Source organism: Sciurus carolinensis, chromosome 7 (assembly GCF_902686445.1).
Source record: "Sciurus carolinensis chromosome 7, mSciCar1.2, whole genome shotgun sequence".
Taxonomy (NCBI): Eukaryota; Metazoa; Chordata; class Mammalia; order Rodentia; family Sciuridae; genus Sciurus; species Sciurus carolinensis.
Window position 1 is genome coordinate 154,015,447 of NC_062219.1, and position 17,049 is coordinate 154,032,495.

At 50.1% G+C, this 17,049-nt stretch overlaps 1 protein-coding gene across 1 annotated transcript in view; it reads left to right on the top strand.

The window, feature by feature from the left end:
* The window catches only part of Carmil1 (capping protein regulator and myosin 1 linker 1), a 251,990-nt gene that overhangs the window by 109,742 nt on the left and 125,199 nt on the right, over window positions 1–17,049 (top strand). Inside the window, exons 6-9 of the mRNA XM_047558066.1 lie at window positions 5,342–5,439; window positions 5,772–5,842; window positions 6,050–6,123; window positions 14,471–14,546. Of these exons, the coding sequence (XP_047414022.1) occupies window positions 5,342–5,439; window positions 5,772–5,842; window positions 6,050–6,123; window positions 14,471–14,546 (319 nt within the window). The remainder of the gene's footprint in view (window positions 1–5,341; window positions 5,440–5,771; window positions 5,843–6,049; window positions 6,124–14,470; window positions 14,547–17,049) is intronic.

Sequence of the window (17,049 nt, forward strand, 5' to 3'; positions counted from 1 at the left end):
CCAGCTGGCCCTCTCCTGCACGGGCAGCGGCACCGCCAGGCTGGGTACCCAGGGCCACCGTGGGTGCTCTTCCTCGGGAGTGGCTGGGGGGTGCCACAGGAGGGCCCAGGGCAGAGGGACCGTGGGCACTGGTGACTGCAGAGAGCGGGCAGAGTGGTGACTGGACCTGTCCTGCCTCGTTCCTAGGGCACCGCATGTCAGAAGCGACAGGAGATGTCCCGCGTGTAAATGGCGCACAACTTGAAGATGGCACGTCCTGCTTCGAGCAGGCAGAGAGTGCCAGGCTGTGCTTGGGGCTCTGCCCTGGGGTCCCTCATCCCGTCCAATGCAGCACATCGCTGGGCCTTCAGGTCCCAGCCCTCGTCCCTTCCTTGCTGAGGTGCCAGGGAGAGATGGCAGGACAGGGATCAGTAACCAGCAGAACCGAGGGGCAGAGCTGCATCCTTACTTTTGGAGCGTAATCTAAGTTTGTGTATCAATGAAGCAATACTTGAATCGCTGGATTTACCCAAACGTGATTCTTAAAATAACATCCAGCGTCAAAATCAAATATATAGAAAATATAAAAAGAGCTAAAAAACATAATCAGCCCTCTTACAGTCAAGAGAATACTGCTAAAAAAAGAATGAAGAATTTCCTTTAAAGTTAATATTCATGAGTAGTTTTCTCCTCATCTCACCTCTGCGGATGTATATCAAGATGTTTATTTTTTCCACTCTCCCTCACAAAATGACTTATTTATCCTCATCAAATAGGCAAAGGTTATTTCAGAATGTAGAGAAGAGTTAAAGAATAAATTATGGGAAAATTCTGAATTAAATTTGAAAACCATCCCTGATCAGGCCATGGTTGCTCGGATTTTGGTGCATGGTCTCATCGTTCTGAGCGTGTCCATCGCTGGAGGCTGCCTCTTAGAGACAGCGTGGTTGGGTGACTGGGGAACCATTTACAGCCCAGCTACTGTTAATCTTTTTCACTAAGCTGACTCTTCACTGGGTCCCAAAGCTTTTTTTTTTTTTTTTTTTTTTTAATGTTATATCCTTAAGCTTTTTAATATCAAGGACCCTGACTGTTTTTCGAAAATGAAGCTAGATTGTTTTTAACACTAAATGAAGCCATTAGTGCAGGTTAGAATTAATTTGGAAACTGTTGATCAGAAGCTCCTGAGGCCTGCACAGATGAGTAAGTCTTCTAAAGGTTTGTACAAGGCTCTGCAGGTAAGCGAGGGGGAGGGGTGAGCCGGGCCCCCTCTGACTTCAGAGAGGAAGCCACAGTCACCCAGAGGCAAGAGGGGAACATTTGACTTCTGTTTGTTTTCTTCTTTCCTTGAGAGGAGGGCCTTCCTCTAGGTGAGAGGAGCTGTGGAAGGTTCTGTGGTTAGATGTGGAGGCAGTGCAACTGGAGGCTGGAGGCTGGGAGGGGGTGGGTGGCAGGTGCCGGGGCCACTGGCCTTCTTGACTTTGGGGACCTGCAGGCACTTCTGCAGGTTGAGCTCCAGCTGTTGAGAGCTTGAGGGAAAGCCTGAGGGGATGCCTAGGGAGCCAGTGAGGGCTTCGGAGCCTTGGACTAAATGAGGTCACAGTTATGGTGAGATTTACCTTTTGCAGCACCTGTTCTCACAGCAGCCTGTCCTCAGAGGTGCGGGACGCTAGCCCACGTGGTTGTGGGGGAGATCAGTGGTACCTGTGACAAATTTCTCTGCTAGGTGTGATTTTTAAAATTTCTTGGCGGTCAGTTGCCTTTGTGTGATTTTATCTCATGTTTGGTTAACTGGTTTGTATCCTCGAGCTGGTGGGAGAGGAGCCAGCGTGATTTTTTTTCTTGTTTGGCATGCTTGACTAGTCCTCCGTGCGAGACCCCGACAGTCGGCAGAGTGTTGGTGTTGGTCTGTTGGAACAATGTTTCTTTACTGCCGCAACAGAAATGGCATCACAGATCCCTTCACGAAGCTGAAAGTCGACTGAAGCCTGAGACCGTGGTCGCGCTGCGGTGGCCTGATGGGCGTGGGTGGAGACGGCCTCCTGCCTGCAGCCCTGGCTTCCCCTCTGTGCGGAGGGAGCCACTGGGTCCTCAGGGCCGTGCTGGGTGGGGGCGGTCGCTTCCTGCCCAGAAAGAAGGCTGGGACTGAGGTTGCAGTCAGTTGCTCTAAGAGGGCCAAGGTAATGAAGGGATCCTGCAGGGCAACGGCTTCTCATGGGATTTGCATGCAGAGCTGATCTCCTTACTAGTTTATGATTTTTTGCGATGTGTGACTGTTTTCTGAGTCTTGTGTAAATTAAATGCATGGAATGCAAATGTTGCTGATTCAGCCCTATTGCAGCCTGCGGGACAGGGAGAGGCCTCTTCTGTTCCTGGGGTTTGGGTTTACCACCCATTCTTACAGCAGCAACTTCACCTGTCTGTCTGACACTCGTCCCTGTGTGTGTGAGCCGCCGCGTACACCCATGAGCTCCTGGCTGGCATTTAGCCTCAGGCAGAGAACAATGTGTGCAGGGTGATTTTCTTCTCACTGGCTTCTGAGCCTGGGGTTAGAACACGCTCCAGCTCGTTCCCAGCTGCTTAGTTCTCAACTGTGGTGCATATAAATGCATGTGTTCCATGGGACTCTACTCCTGAAATCTCAGCAGAAATGGGTGCTGAGAACAGTTGAAAAGCGGGCAGCTTGGACTCACCAGGCAGAGGGCTCAGGGTGGTGCCCCCGTCCGCAGCAGCGGCCTCTGCCTGCCTCTCCTGCTGATCTCCCTTTACCCCAACGTGAGGGCCAGTGTTGCTTTGGAAGTAAAACTGAAGTTTCGTTTTCCAGATGGACGTGTCTGATTTTTCCCTGTAACCCGGGACTCCCACTGTCTCAGTCTGTTTTCTGTTGCTGTCACAAAACACTGTACTTTATAAAGAAAAGAGGTTCATTTACCTCGCAGTTTCGGAGGCTGAAAGTCCACTGTTGCACACCCTCACCCGTTTGGCCTCCAGTGGGAACCCTGGCTGTGTCACAACATGACCGGGAGGGAAACAGCTTTGTGCAGAAGGGCCAGGTGTGGGGTGTGGCCTCACTTCGTAACAAGCCACCCGGGTGAGAACTAATTCACTCTGGAAAGCCTGCATTAATCCCCCAGTGGTTCCCCGTGACCTCACCGCCCTGCACTAGGCCCCCCTCTTAAGGGCCCAGCCACTCAGCACCACCACACTGGGGCTGAGCCCCCAGCATGTGAAGTTTGGGGTCATGGCTGTTCTCAGGCCCGCGGCTTCCCACTGAGACTTTGCAGGGCTCCGTCTTTGCCCTGTGTGGTGCTAGCAGCGTGAGCCCAGAGAGTCAGACAGAAGTCCCGTTTGGAGTGTCCAGCGTTCACTCAGTTCAGCAGCCCTGCCATTCCCACGCCCCACGCGCCAGGCCCTGGGCCGTCACAGATTGGCTCCCCCTACTGGTCAGCATTGGCTGGCCTTCTTGGAGGCTCTGCCTGCCCCAGGTGTGGGGACACTTTCACAGGCATCTCTTGGTCTCACAAAGCCCTGTGGGGTGAATGATTCTGTCAGCTCTATGATTGGGGACACCTTGGGGTGTAGGCTGCATTTCTAACCACTGCTCCATCCTGCCTCTGCCTGGGAGCCCAGAGGTGTGGGAGGAGCTGGATGCACCCAGCCCCAGCGGAGTCCTTGTCCAGGGGAAGAGAGTGAGAGGAACAGCCATCCGAATACGCAGGGATCAGTTTCTTGGTGGACACTTGTCCAGGGTACTGTGGAAGGACTCAGGAGATCTGTTCTTGAGTCCTCTGACAGTGAGTAATTTGTTCTGCATATATATAACCAAATAATTCATTAAGCAGAATACACTATGATCTAACTCTTCCTGCAAACTCTCGCAGAATAAAACAACCTAGCAGCAGCATGAAGACCACTTACATTTTTCAAAGTTTAGTTTACAAAGGGAAGTTAAATAAATGAATGTAACATTAAGTTCCTATGAATTCCCACCTCTGAGATCAAGGACCAGGCATCAGAGCGGAAACCCTGCACTTACGAGAAGAAACTGTAGGTCCAGCTCCCCATCACGTCGGCCCAGGAACTGACTTTCTAGGAAGACTTGTAAAGAGCAAGAAGTAAACTCAAGACTCAGTGAATGGGATGGCATCAAGCTGAACACTTCACAGCAAGGACACTGTCAAGAGCAGGAAGAGGGAGCCTACAGAGTGGAGAAAGTCTTCGCCACCCGCACCTCAGACAGAGCACTAATCTCCAGAATTATAGTATAAAGAAAAGCACTCCACACCCACCTCCCCAAAAAGACCCCCAAACCAAATAACCCAATCAATACGTGGGCAAAGGAGCTGAACAGATGCATCTCAGAAGAAGAAATACGAATGGTCAACAAATATAAGAAAAAACATTCAATATTTCTAACAATTAGAGAAATGCATCTCACTCCAGGCAGATTGGTAATTATCAAGAATACAAATGATAACAAGTTTTGGTGAGGATGTGGGGAACAAAATACTCTCACACATTGTTGGTAGAATTGAAAATTAGTGCCACCACACTAGAAGGCAGTGTGGAGAATCCTCAAACAACTAGGAAACAGAACCATCATTTGACTCATACACCCACTCCCTGGTGTATATCCAAAAGATCTAAAATCAGCATGCTATAGTTATGTAGCCCCATCAATGTGTATACCAGCTTAATTCACAATAGCCAAGCTATGCAATTAACCTGGGTGCCCTTTAACAGATAAATGGATAAAGAACATGTGGTATATATACACAATGGAATATTATTCAGTCATAAAGAAGAATGAAATTATGGCATTTGCCAGTAAATGGATGGAGCTGGAGAATAACATGCTAAGTGAAATAAGCCAGTCCCCGAAAGCCAAAGGTTGAATGTTTTCTCTGATTTGTGGAAGTTAACCCTCAATAAGGTGAGAGAGTTGAGGGGAAGAATAGAAGTTCAGTAGATTAGACTATGGGTAATGGAGGTAATGGAGGGGGATAGAAAAAGGAAGGGTGGTGGAATGGACCTGAGGTATCTCCCTGTACATACGTGAAAACACCACTGTGAATCCCACCACCATGCACATCCACAAGAATGAGATCCTAACTAGAATAAGATATAGTCCACACTTGTATAATTATATCAAAGTGAATTCTGCTCTCATATGTAACTAAAAGAATCAATAAATAAAAACAAAATAAAAGTCCACTTTCTAGTACTCAAATAATGGAATTATATTTGTCACAGCTGAATTTATATCTACCTTTGCTTAAAAAAGAAAAGCATATTACAAAATCAGTTTCTGTATGCTATTCCAAAAACTTGATTTTGAAATCTATTGTTGATAATTTTGCAGGAGAATCATGAAAAAGGTCTCCATGGAGCCATCTGAGCGCCTGGCCAGTCTCCAGGCCCTGTGGGACAGCCAGTCGGTGGCAGAACAGGGCCCCTGTGGTGAGCATGGATTTTAAAACCAGGATGTAGCGGCTGGGTGGACATCCCAGCCAGGAAGTCAGTCTATTCCTGGTGTGCTACCGTAAAGGTACAATTAGCTTAAGGTGTAATTAGCACTGAGCAGACTTCAGTTAGGTGGACGGGAGTCCTGTACTTAAGCTGCATTGCATCCTGCTGCCTGCTTACTATAGAACAGGGAGGTCTGCTGTTTTCCCAAATGGATAGGATAATCAGCCTTGTCAACATCCGCCATACTTAAGCTTGTAAAATTTAATTTAAAAATCATTTTGCTGAAACCTGTCAACATCGCAACGCTTCTGTCTCACCTTCAGGTGGTTTTTCTCAGATGTACGCCTGTGTGTGTGACTGGCTTGGATTTTCATACCGGGAAGAAGTACAATGGGTAGGTACTTCTGTCTGTGTGCACACACCTGGAGAACAGTTTGATATTTGACTGGCTTCTTTCTCTTTTCTCACCATGCAATTTTTGCTTAAAAATCTTCTGTCCTTGAATTACATAAAAGTCTGCCTACGTAATTGTTTCTCTGAGTTTATCTTGCTTCTGGGTCGTCTACATGGATTAACAAAGTGACCAATTGGTATCTCATAGGATGTGGATACAATTTACTTGACACAAGACACCAGGGAATTGAATTTACAAGACTTCAGTCATCTTGACCACAGGTAAGCCCATTCTTTTTCTTTTTTTCCTATTTCTAAATTGATTTTCAGAGTGAGAGCTCTTTTTTGGCACTTAGGATTATATATGACCGCCAGAGAATCCTTTTCTAAGGAGACTCAGGAGAATCTGAGACCCTCTGGATTTTTCCATTCAAGTACTAGCTTCAGGTATGTTAGCCACCATGGATGGTTTGTGGAGGTGCATGTATGTATCCATACTGAACTCATGTTTAGGAAATTGCAGCATTTCACCATGGGACAGGTATGTAATTCCTGGTTCTTACACTAGCTTGCACAAGTTGATTTGATCTGTTCTGTATATTTTACCTCCTTATTCTTTGTGATTTCCAGGATGAAATTTGGTAGTAAAGTCCTAACAAAGGCCTTTGAGTTCACCACTTCTATATTAATTGGAGATTGCTTGTGTATCTGTGCATGTATTGGTGAAGATCCATTTGCCAATATCTGACTTGTGATTTGGATGGTAAATCTGTGAAACCCCTTACAAATTATTGGAGAGACTTTTTCAGGTTTTACCATTGTTGCTTGAACATATGGAGTTCCAGGGCTCCTGGTGTCCAGGCCCAGAGAAAATCTCCTTTGGTTCCCTTTCTCTCAGCGAAGGCAGACCTGTGCAGTTGGTTTTTGTCTAGCAAAGCCTCTTTGGCTGTCCTCCAGAACGCCTGCTGAGGTCACTCATCCTGCCCACGCCCTCTCTTCAGTCCTAATATCTGCTGCTTCCTTAGGTGGCCACAGGCAGCCCTGCGGGGATGAACCCCAGCACAATGAATCTTTTCTCTCTGTTGGCAATTGAGAAAAATTTGGGAGCCCAGCTGTACCTTTTTGGACATCGGAAATGTCACAGGGAATTGGTGTTGGTTGTGTTTCTTAGCACCAGCATCTTGTCTAGGAAAATATCATTTGAGATTAAATTTCCATCGGCCTATCAGGAAAGGCAGGATTGCAGAGGGCTCCCTGGAGCATCCAGCCCCGGGCGGGTGAAGAAGGTGTGTACTCTGTGGCTGTGCCTCCTCTGCACAGCCAGGTCTGTGGAGGACCAAGAAGTGGACTTGGCCATGGTAGTGTGAGGTCATGCTCCAGCCTCTGGGCCTCCAGGTTGATTTGCTTCCTTTCTTGGAACAGGCAGTTTCCTCCTGCTTAGAACTAGTCTCCTTCTTCCCATAGTAGGGACACTTCTTACATTTAGGCAAGATGTTTCCTGTAGAGCTCATAAAAAAGTGAACTGAGAGAGGAAAAGGGAAAATCTTTTACTCTGAAAGCATTTCCCACTAAGACAAGCATTGCCTGGGAAGAAGTTGGAAGCCAGGACTCCAGGGTCAGGTGTCGGTGCTTTCAAGGGGCCTCGCTGGGTTTGGTTTCGTAGCACTGTGTGTTGGTCATTAGAAAAGATGGTTCACTGCGTTGTGCGTAGCTTCAAAGGGGAACAGCGTTTGTCAGTTATCACCACTGACCTCTGAAAAAGTCTGAGTGCTGCCAAGTTCAGGCTCACAGTGGCAAATGCTGGTCTCCCCAAATTCTACATTCTGCTGGAAAGGTGTAGCTTCGCCTTTGGACATACCACAGCACTATCCATGACTGACCTAAGTGAGGAGTTTGCGCCTTCCATTTCAGAGCGAACCCCTGCGTGGGTATTGGGGCCCCCCAGGACTCCATGGGTGGCATGTGGGGTCATCTGGTGCACAGGAGAGGCAGGCTGCAGGTTAGCCTGCGGGGCTTGTCCTCGCTTTGTGTGTTGCGCCCTGGCCCTGAGGGTTCCACCCCGGGCGCAGGCTGTGCCCAGTGAGCTTCAGCGCTGAGCTTCCTGCTCACCCACCATGAGTAATTCGGTCATTTGTCAGCAAAGGGAAACTGTGTGTAAAGAAGCCACTGAGCATAGGTACCAGAGGTATACACGCGGTGTCTAAAATCCAGAAAGCTTGTCGCACCTTTGAGAGTTCCCTGCAGGTGCATTTCCTGACACCGCAGCTGGAGAATTTTCCATTTCTCTGAAAACATCGAATTCACAGTAAAATCGTCTACTTTTCTTGCTTGACTAAGGAGGTAGAAGGACTTTTCCTATCACTGAAATTCAAAAGTTGGAAAATGTTCTTTCCATTTTTTAATTACAGCAATCTAGTCATAGGTAATAGTCAGGTTCACGGTCACGAAGGCTGCACACCTGGAATACGATCGACCTCATTTCAGTCCCCGGCGCCCCTTCTCAAGCACCCGGATGTGAGGATGACAGTGGCCATCCTGTGAGTCTTTAGGAAAGCATGATTAGGAGCGGGGAAGAGCGTCCACTCGTTACTGTTTCTAGGTTTCAAAACTCTGTGTAAGTGTAGTCTTTCGATTTTCTGGTTTAGGTATCAGTGGACCAAAGAGAGGCATAGATTGGAAAAGGCTTAGCTACACATTTCTCCCGGTGGCTGGAGGCCTGTGAGCTGTTTAGAGTGTCATTATGCTGTGACTCCGGTGACAAGGAGTGATGGGGGCAGAGGTCATGGCGAGAGCTCACAGCTTTCAACGCATCGATTGCTCTTGTTCCGGGAAGGTTTTCAGAGGAGCTAATCTCATCAGTGCTCTGAAGACCCAGCGGCACGCATCACTGGGTTTGAACTTGGCTTCTGAGAGCCCTGCCTGCAGACTCGGGCCTTTGTGCTGTCACATTGCTTCTGCATCAAGGTGACACTCGTGAGCAAGATGCTATCAGGAAGGAGTTCCAAGGGTGGGGACGTCCAGCCTGTCCTCGGGGCACTGGTGGAATTCTTTCCTAAGCTCAGCTCCATTTCTTTATTCCTGCTCTTCTTGAAGAAGGAAGAGGTGGTGTCGGTGTGAGTCACGTGTGGACGGCATGGGCTTCTTTCCATTTCCTGGTTTCCCTAAAGGTCTGTATTAAGTGGCTACCAGTCTGGGCCAGATGAACCCGTGGGGAGGGTGGATGACATGCTGGGCATGTGGAGCCGCGGCAGAGCTTGTCTCTGAGGTATTTTTTCCTCCTTTGCTGGTCCCGTGTGAGTTGCACTGGGCCTAACGGTACAGTAGTGCAGGTGGGTGACTCACAGGGAGCACTGCGCTGTTAGGACTGAGCCGTCACGACCTTTTGACCTCCGAGGCCGTCTGGGCTGCTGCAGGCATCAGGACCTCGCCAGGGTGCGGCGGTCCAGCGTGAAGTTAATGGTGCTCAGGACGCGCCTGGGTAAACAGCCTGGCAGGAGGAGGAGCTAAGTCGAGACATTCTTAGCCCTTTCTTAGCTCTCCAACTTCGGTTTTCAAACTAGATACCATGGGGACACGGGCGACTAAATCTGCTCGGAAAGACTTGCCAGACGGACGTGCCTGCCAGGTGGTGCCGCGTGGCTCGGGTTCAGCAGCCTTGCCCTGAGACGGCGGTGCCTTTGTGCACGCGTGAAGAGCGCAGGGCTTTGCGCTCGGCTGGGGGCCTCCTTGGATTTGCTGGGGTCTTTCCTCCTCGGGCTGTGGGAACGCTGAGAACAGTCAGGACGCCGCTCCCTGGCTGGCGCTCCCTGTGTTCGTGCTTTGCCCACGTGTGGACCGCAGCCTGCTGGGCCTCCCTCCGTTACTCTTGTTCTTTAACCCTTTCCTGGTGTAGGTCACACTCTTCAAAAGTCACAATCTTCGTAAAATTCCAGAAGATGGCAGGCCAGGAAAAGGGAGTTTGGGGAATATGGCCTGCAGCTAGTCACTGGACAAGGAAGCTCCTCTGAGGTCCTGGACACCCGAGGCCAAGGTCAGAACTGCTGGGTCAGCAGCATGTCCAGAATCCATAGTGCTCCGGGGCTGAGGCGCGCTGGAGCCTGCATCTCCTGACAGCCTCCTTGACTTTGTGTTTTAACTTTTTTAATGGTTCCCAAATGTTAGTAGTTTATTTTTTTTAATGAAAAAGCGTTTTAATAACCAAGGTCTTGCTGCGTTGCTCAGGTTGGCCCTAGGCTGCTGGGTTCAACCAGTCCTCCTTTCCCAGACTCCCAAACAGCTGGAACTATAGGCAAGTGTCACCATGCTTGACCTACCAGTTTATTTTTGATGTTTAAAATGACAGAGTACAATTGCTTTGAGATGTCACTTCAGAATACATATTAGTATTGGCTTTGAAATCAGCAAATGAATGGTTAAATGTGATGAGAAGGGTTTTCAAGTCTTTGATCTGAAAACCTGCAGATTAAACGATCCTGGGTTCCTGGTAGAGGAGGTGAAGACTTTTGATGTAAGGAAGGCAGCTTAGTGGGCAGGAGGTGACAGCACAGGGTCAAGGCAGAGGGCTCGGGAGTCACACTGGCCGGGTCTGAATCCTGGCCCTGCCTGCACGCACGCCCCTGTGGCCCACGCAGACGACCTCAGCTCTGTGCCTGGGAGCCTTCCTGGCTCAGTGGCATTCAGGTCTCCTCCTGGGGTCCTTGTGAAGACCAGGTGGATCACGACATTCAGAGCACTTTTATCAGCTGTATTTGTGGCTCAGAAAGTGTTTGAAGAAATTCCAGCTATTTTCATATCCCGAAAGGCTTGCCCTCTTTTTAAATGACCAGCTGTATAAAGTGAAGAGTTTTCTTACTTGAAAGAAAAAGAATTTAAGTCACAGAATTCTTGCATTACAGACTTTTGACTTGCCAGGGAAGGTTCCTGGTCCTCCCGATGCTCTCATCTCGTTGCTTCTGTGGCGACTTGTCTTTCTAGAGAGATGTAAGAGAAGCACTCGGTTCTTAGAGAGTTAAGGGGAGGGTCGGCTTATTCAGATGTGTCCACTGGGGTGAGGAATGAGGATTCCACCCTTCGTTAGAAACCCAGCCAGAATGGATCAAACAAAAACTGCAGAATGAATTTTTATCCAGAAAAAGGTTGGAGAGCAGGTGTTCATGGCCTCGTCTCTCTTCAGTGTTAAGGAATGAGGATCCTGTGGGGCCCTAGGAGACTGTCTCCCTCAGGTTCAGAATCTCGAAACTCCTTTGCTCCCGTGTGAAGGAGGGTGGGAGTGACCGGGCCAGCAGGGAGTGCTGGGTGGGAGCTGGCGGGACTCCAGAGGCTTCCCTGGGTGGTCACTTACCGGCTCCGCTCCTCAGAGCCAAGGCTGCCCCCAGGGAAGGGCCCCCAGCATGGTGGGACTCGCGGCAGATGTCGAGGGCTGGCAGACAGCAGGGGTACCGCTTTCCTCCACGGGAGAATGGGCCGCAGTGAGCTCCCTGCGTGCGGAGGCCTTTCTTCATGATCCAGCGCGATCGAGGCAGGACCTAGGGCGAGCACGAGGGGGAAGGAGAGGTCCTGACGGGCGGCAGCCGCACCAGGGCATCTGGGTCCTCCTTGGCAGGGAGGTGGGCCCCACGCAGCCCCCTGAACTGTTGGTCCAGACTCTGCTCACCTGTCACTGTGCCAGGAAGGCCGCAGAGCAGGCAGCTTTGGAGAGGAGCTCGCCGGTGCTGTCTGGCACGCTGGGATATCTTCTGTTCCAGTGGGACCACGTCAGACCCTTTCCTGGATGCCGTGTGTCCTTTGCGAGGCCCAGTGTCTGACGCCTGGTCTCCAGGCTCGCTCTGCCTGCCCCGGGCTGGTGTTGAGTGTCCCGAGTCCTCGGTGGAGACCTTGACTTTCCGTGGTGTTGTGAAGTACTTCCTGCACACTTGGTCGCCTCCGATGCGAGGCTCTCCGTCCCTGCACGTTCCAACCCCGGGGAGAGGCGGTCGGCGCCTGAGGTCCTGCGTGGTGGTGCGTGTCACTTGTGTTTCTGGCTTGAAGTCTGATGCGGGAGCATTCTGCCGTCTCTCCATTCTGTTGTCCATCTCACGCTTGGGTCAGCTGTTGTCTGCACGAACGACGCCAGTAGGCCATCTCTTAGGGTCTCTTCAGACAGACCTGTGAGCTGGGCAGCAGGACACTAGTTACTGTAGGTTCAACCACGTGTCCCCGTGTGGGTGAAGAAATGGGCTGTGGCCTCCCCTTAGGAGGTGCATTCACAGCCGTTCCCTCCCGCTCCCCGCCCCCTCCCTGTGTGATAGGGTCCTCGTGACCACGGTGTTTCTCTAGAGTTTTACCGTGGAAGGCCACACTCGGGTCGGAACGGATCAGCCCTGTAGAGCACTCTGGGGGTCTCCGCTCCTGCCTTCCTCTTGTTCCAGCCCCTTCACCTGCCTCCAGCCTTGGCCTCTCCCACTCAGGCAGGTGGGGGTGCTGTCCTTTGGGAGGCGGGTCCGCCTGACCGTCTTCACAGCTAGGTGGCCGGTTCCTGCTGGCGGGAGCTGGCGTGGCCGTGGTACCCTCAACTGAACGTCACTTGGTGTCACCCAGGACACTGCTGCATCCAGTTTCTGGCGGGCATGAATCTATCCTCGATGAGCGTGAGCACTTGGACTTTTGCGCAGCGTGGATTGTCGCTTCTCTCCCGAAACGCCCGGCCCTGGGCTTGCTGGGCCCTGCGGCGTGCTGGCCCTGGACTTGGGGAGGCGCTGTCCCGTCTGCAGTCTGTGTGAGAGCGCAGGCTGCTCCCCACCCTCCTCAGCCTTTGCTTTTGTCAGGTTTTTGCTTCAGTTTTTAATTTTAGTCATTCAGTGGGTATGCAGTGGTGTCTTATTTTGTTATTTTTTAACATTTATTTTTCAATACGGGGGATTGAATCCAGAAACCCTTTAACAATTGAGCCATATCCCGTCTCTTTCACTTTTAATTTTCAGACAGGCCCTTGCTAAGTTGCTGAGGCTGGCCTCCAGCTTGCAACCCTCCTGCCTCAGCCTCCTGAGTCTCTGGGATGATAGGCGTGTGCCACTGCACCCAACTCATTTTGGTTTTGGTTTTGAATTGTGTTATCCTAGTGCTGGTAATTCTGGGAGTCTTCTAATGTGCTTATTTGCTATATGTTATTTGGCAAAATGTTCGTATCTTTTGCCCATTTTTTAAAAAATTGGAGTGATTGTTTCTTATTGTTGAGTCTTGAGAATACCTTGTGTATACTGGGGATAACTCTTTCTCAGAGCTTGGTTTGTCTTCCTCCTCTTAATAGCATCTTTTGCAGAACTAGTTTTTCATTTTGATAAAGTCTAATTGACTTTTTTTCCCACTTATGGACAATGCTTTAGATACCAGCTCTAAACTCGGACTGTGTCATGCTTTGCTCTGCGTCCTGACTCTTCTGCCTGAAGTCTGCCTCACGTCACTTGTCACCTCCAGGGCTCAGGGGACATGCCTGCTCGTGCCTTGCTTGTTCCCTCCCTCAGGACGCGTCCTGGGAACCGTGCTCGTGTGGTGATTTGGCCTCTGGGTTTAGGTCCTCTTTCTGTCTCTTTGACCTTGTCTCACGTGCGTCTCTAGACACCTGTCCCTTTTTCTGTGAAGCCTAAGTGATAGTGCCTCCTCATGGTGTTTGGGGGTGTGAGTGGGTGATGTGCAGAGCCGGGGCCCCTGTGCCCACAGCAGCTCCTCCCACCTTCCGCCTTAGTGTCTGCCTCAGGGAAAACCTGAGTGTCTGCTACTTGCTGCTTGCTTGCTGAGGATGGAGTGGAGGAGCCTCGCTGAAGCCACATAACGAAAATAGACACTTGGTTTTCCAAGAATTTACAGTCCGCGGTGCCCGGAGCCAGGCACGTGAGGGACAGATGCACGGGACAGAACGAGCCGGATGCTGGATGCAGATGACACTGGGCTGGGGGACTGGGAGGGCGTGGGGTCCATGCTGAGCACAGCAGTGCTGGGGTCTGCGGCTGGGGTGGCGCATGTGGAGTCCGTGAGTTGGGCCTGGTCGCCTTCTGCCTGACTTGAGAAGAGGGACATGCCCTGGGGCTGCGGCCGGGAAGGGCAGCTCTCGTGAAGGGGCCTCCTCCCAGGTGGAGGGCTTCAGATGACTCCATCTGGGCCGCGTGGAGGGAGTGCGCACCAGGGGCCGCGAGCTGCTGGTGGTCGCGGGGGTCACTCTGCACTGAGGGTCCGTGGCTGCCGCGGCTGCCAGGACGGGCCTGTCTTTGCCGGGGTGCCAGCTCCCCCCAACGAGGGAGGAACTTGAAGGCGAGAGAATTGAAGAAGGAGGGGACCACGGAAGGGGGACTGAGAGTGCAGAGCTACCGTGATTTCCTTCGGAACAAGGAAGTGCTCCAAATGCGCGCTCCTCCACCTCATCTCCTCTAGTGGGACTCGTCCCTGGAGGCGGTTCACGTCAGCTTCGGGAGTTGTGCGTGCATCCTAAGGAGGATGTTGGGAGAATCTGATTGTTGTCTAGGGGTCAAGGAGGGTGGCTGAACGTCCAGTCTGCCATGGCGGGAATTTACCGTAGAGGGGTGTGGAGGACTCGCGGCCTGGCCAGCCCGGCTGTTCTGCAAGGGCGCTTCATGCACTGCGTTCCTTCTGCTTCCAGGGACCTCATACCCATCGTTGCTGCCCTGGAGTACAACCAGTGGTTCACCAAGCTGTCCTCGAAGGATCTAAGACTGGTGAGTAATCGAACATGCGGAGAACGTTGCTTGACTTGGTTGGGTTTCAAAAGCCTGGTAGTTGTTTAAAATGAATTTTTATCTCCTGTATTTAGTAAAGTGTATACATTTTATTTATTGAGGAGATATTTTCCTGTAAGTGATTCACATACCTTTTTGTAAAATTTATAATGGAGATGCTTCAGGGAAGTCCTTCCTCATGTTTTTAGCTGCTTTTTACAATTTTAGAAGATGAACAGAAGGAGTGTAGCATTCAGTACGCACTCATTCAGTCTGCAAAAACTATTGACATTCCATTGGCACAGCTGCAAAGAGCAAATCTGATGTTCCTGTTCTGTATTTCATCTTCATAAAGTCACCCTTCCAGAGTATTTCAGGAAATGTGAACAGGTAGTTGGTCTGGTTGAGTTATAATAGCTGGCATTAATTTTTAGATGCCTTTTTGGGCAAATTTATATGTAAGCAGCATGAAATTGTAGTGAAATCTTGTTAGTTTTCACAAAAGGTGGGAAGATAAATATTTGGTCTTTCTTCCAGTGGAAATAGGATGCTTGGTTGGGAATTTTGCATGTTTAGCTTTATGGACAGATGCTTACCTACCAGGTGGCTTTCTGATGCCTCAGTTTACGATGAGAAATAATTTAGATATTGTTTTATTTCAGGATCTCACTTCAATGCCTCCAGCTTTGGGAGGCCATAGAATCTGGAGGTTTAAGATTTTCATAATGAAAAGACAGGTTTTGAATTGAGATGTGGATCCATGAAGTAGAGGGTGGAGATTGGCTACTGGGTGGGCTACTTCATTCTCTGAATTTACCAGGCTTGGGGCCAGTGTGAGTCTTTCAGCTGAACCCACTTGGGGCCCTGGGAGCCCACATAGTTTAGGACAAGAGCATGATCTGGAGTCAGAACCCAAGTCTCGGTTTACCCTTTCCGCCGGCCTGTGTGACCCTGGGTAAGTTCATGTTGCCTGGCCTTGGATCCCGGCTTCCTGCTGGCCTGTTCCTGTGAGCTGTTCCTGTGCGTCTTGGCCATCTTGTCCTGTGCTCACCAGAGGGTACGGCGCATGGCTGCTACTTGGTAAAAACTGGGTTAATGAATAGAGAATAAGTTCAGTGAAGCCATGGCTGAGCGAATACAGCCACGGAGCTAACTGGCAGGTGTAGAACTTCACCACAGTCCTGAGGGGTTACAGCGTCTCACAACTCGACCATTGTTCTTACTGTCACGCTTGCCCTAGCAAAGAGGCTGAGAAACGAGCTCAGTGGGAGTGGGGATTGTGGGCATCGTCCCGCTCAGGCCGAGGAGGGGCCAGCGAGCCCTCAGGGAGCAGGAGTAGCTGCCAGAGGAGCCTGGTTGCTGGGAGGGTGCACACCCAGGGCTGAACCAGAGGGCCTTGCAGGAGGGAGGGGGCACCTGGCGGAGTGAGATGAGCGCAGGGGTTGCGGGATCAGGAAGAACAGGTCAGTAAATTCGGTTGCTCATGACCCAAGAGAGTTCCAAAGAGACTGTACCACCTCCTACTTAGGGAAACTGTCCCAGCTTAGTGGTACAGAAAGGTGCAGGACCTTGTCGCCAGCACCCCAGCCTCTCAGCTGCCTCAGTGTGAAGTGCAGAAAATGCGCCCCTGGTCGGTTAATGCTCTGTGCTTTCCTGGGCGACCTGGGATGGAAGGAGGCAGAGCCCTGGGATGGGAGGCTGCTCCTACTGCTCTCCTGGGAGCTGAGATTTAAACAGAAACCAACACAGGCACGTATTTTCAACTTTTGATATTTTAAAATGAACAGTGATCTTTGTGGATATCACTGTTCAAGTCTTCAAAAGCAAAGCAAAGCAAATTCCTTATGTTTTCACCCAAAGATAAAAGGAAGGGGTGCTTTGTTCTTCAGTGGCATTATGGTGGGCAATCCCAGAGCACTTTTTAACGTGGAATTTATTTGAAGGAAGGGACAATACGAAGAACTACAGTTGTTTTTTTTTTGGATTTTTTTTTAAAACAAAAAATGCATGAAAAAAATAAGTGGTTTTCTCTTAAGTTGCACGAGCTACCTGGATCGTTAGGATATAATACAAGGGTTTCTGTGCTAAGGTACTACATGAAAAATGTGAATTAAATACTCAGTGATGGTCTTAGGAAGCAAATCAGCAGCCACTAATCCGCATCTGAGTAGAGGATCTGAGAGAATTCAAAGGTGCAGCGAGCGCGGTGCCTCTGTCCACCCTTCCCGAGTTGCTAATCACCACCTAGCTCCCCTTTTGCAGTTTAATAGCTCGGCTAGTCACTGCGTCTTTTCGAAAGTCTCTTACAGATGACGCGACTGTGACCCGTGATGTGTGGTCCTTTTGGCTCTAAACTCCCACGCTTATTATTCTGTTCTATTTCGTGTCTGGCTTTACATTGATTCCAGTTTTTGTCCTGTGCGTCTGCTTTTTAATTAAACGCAAGCGCTTAGCTGCTGGATGTATTTATCTTTTAATACTTTTTCTGAGCCAGGAGACGTCT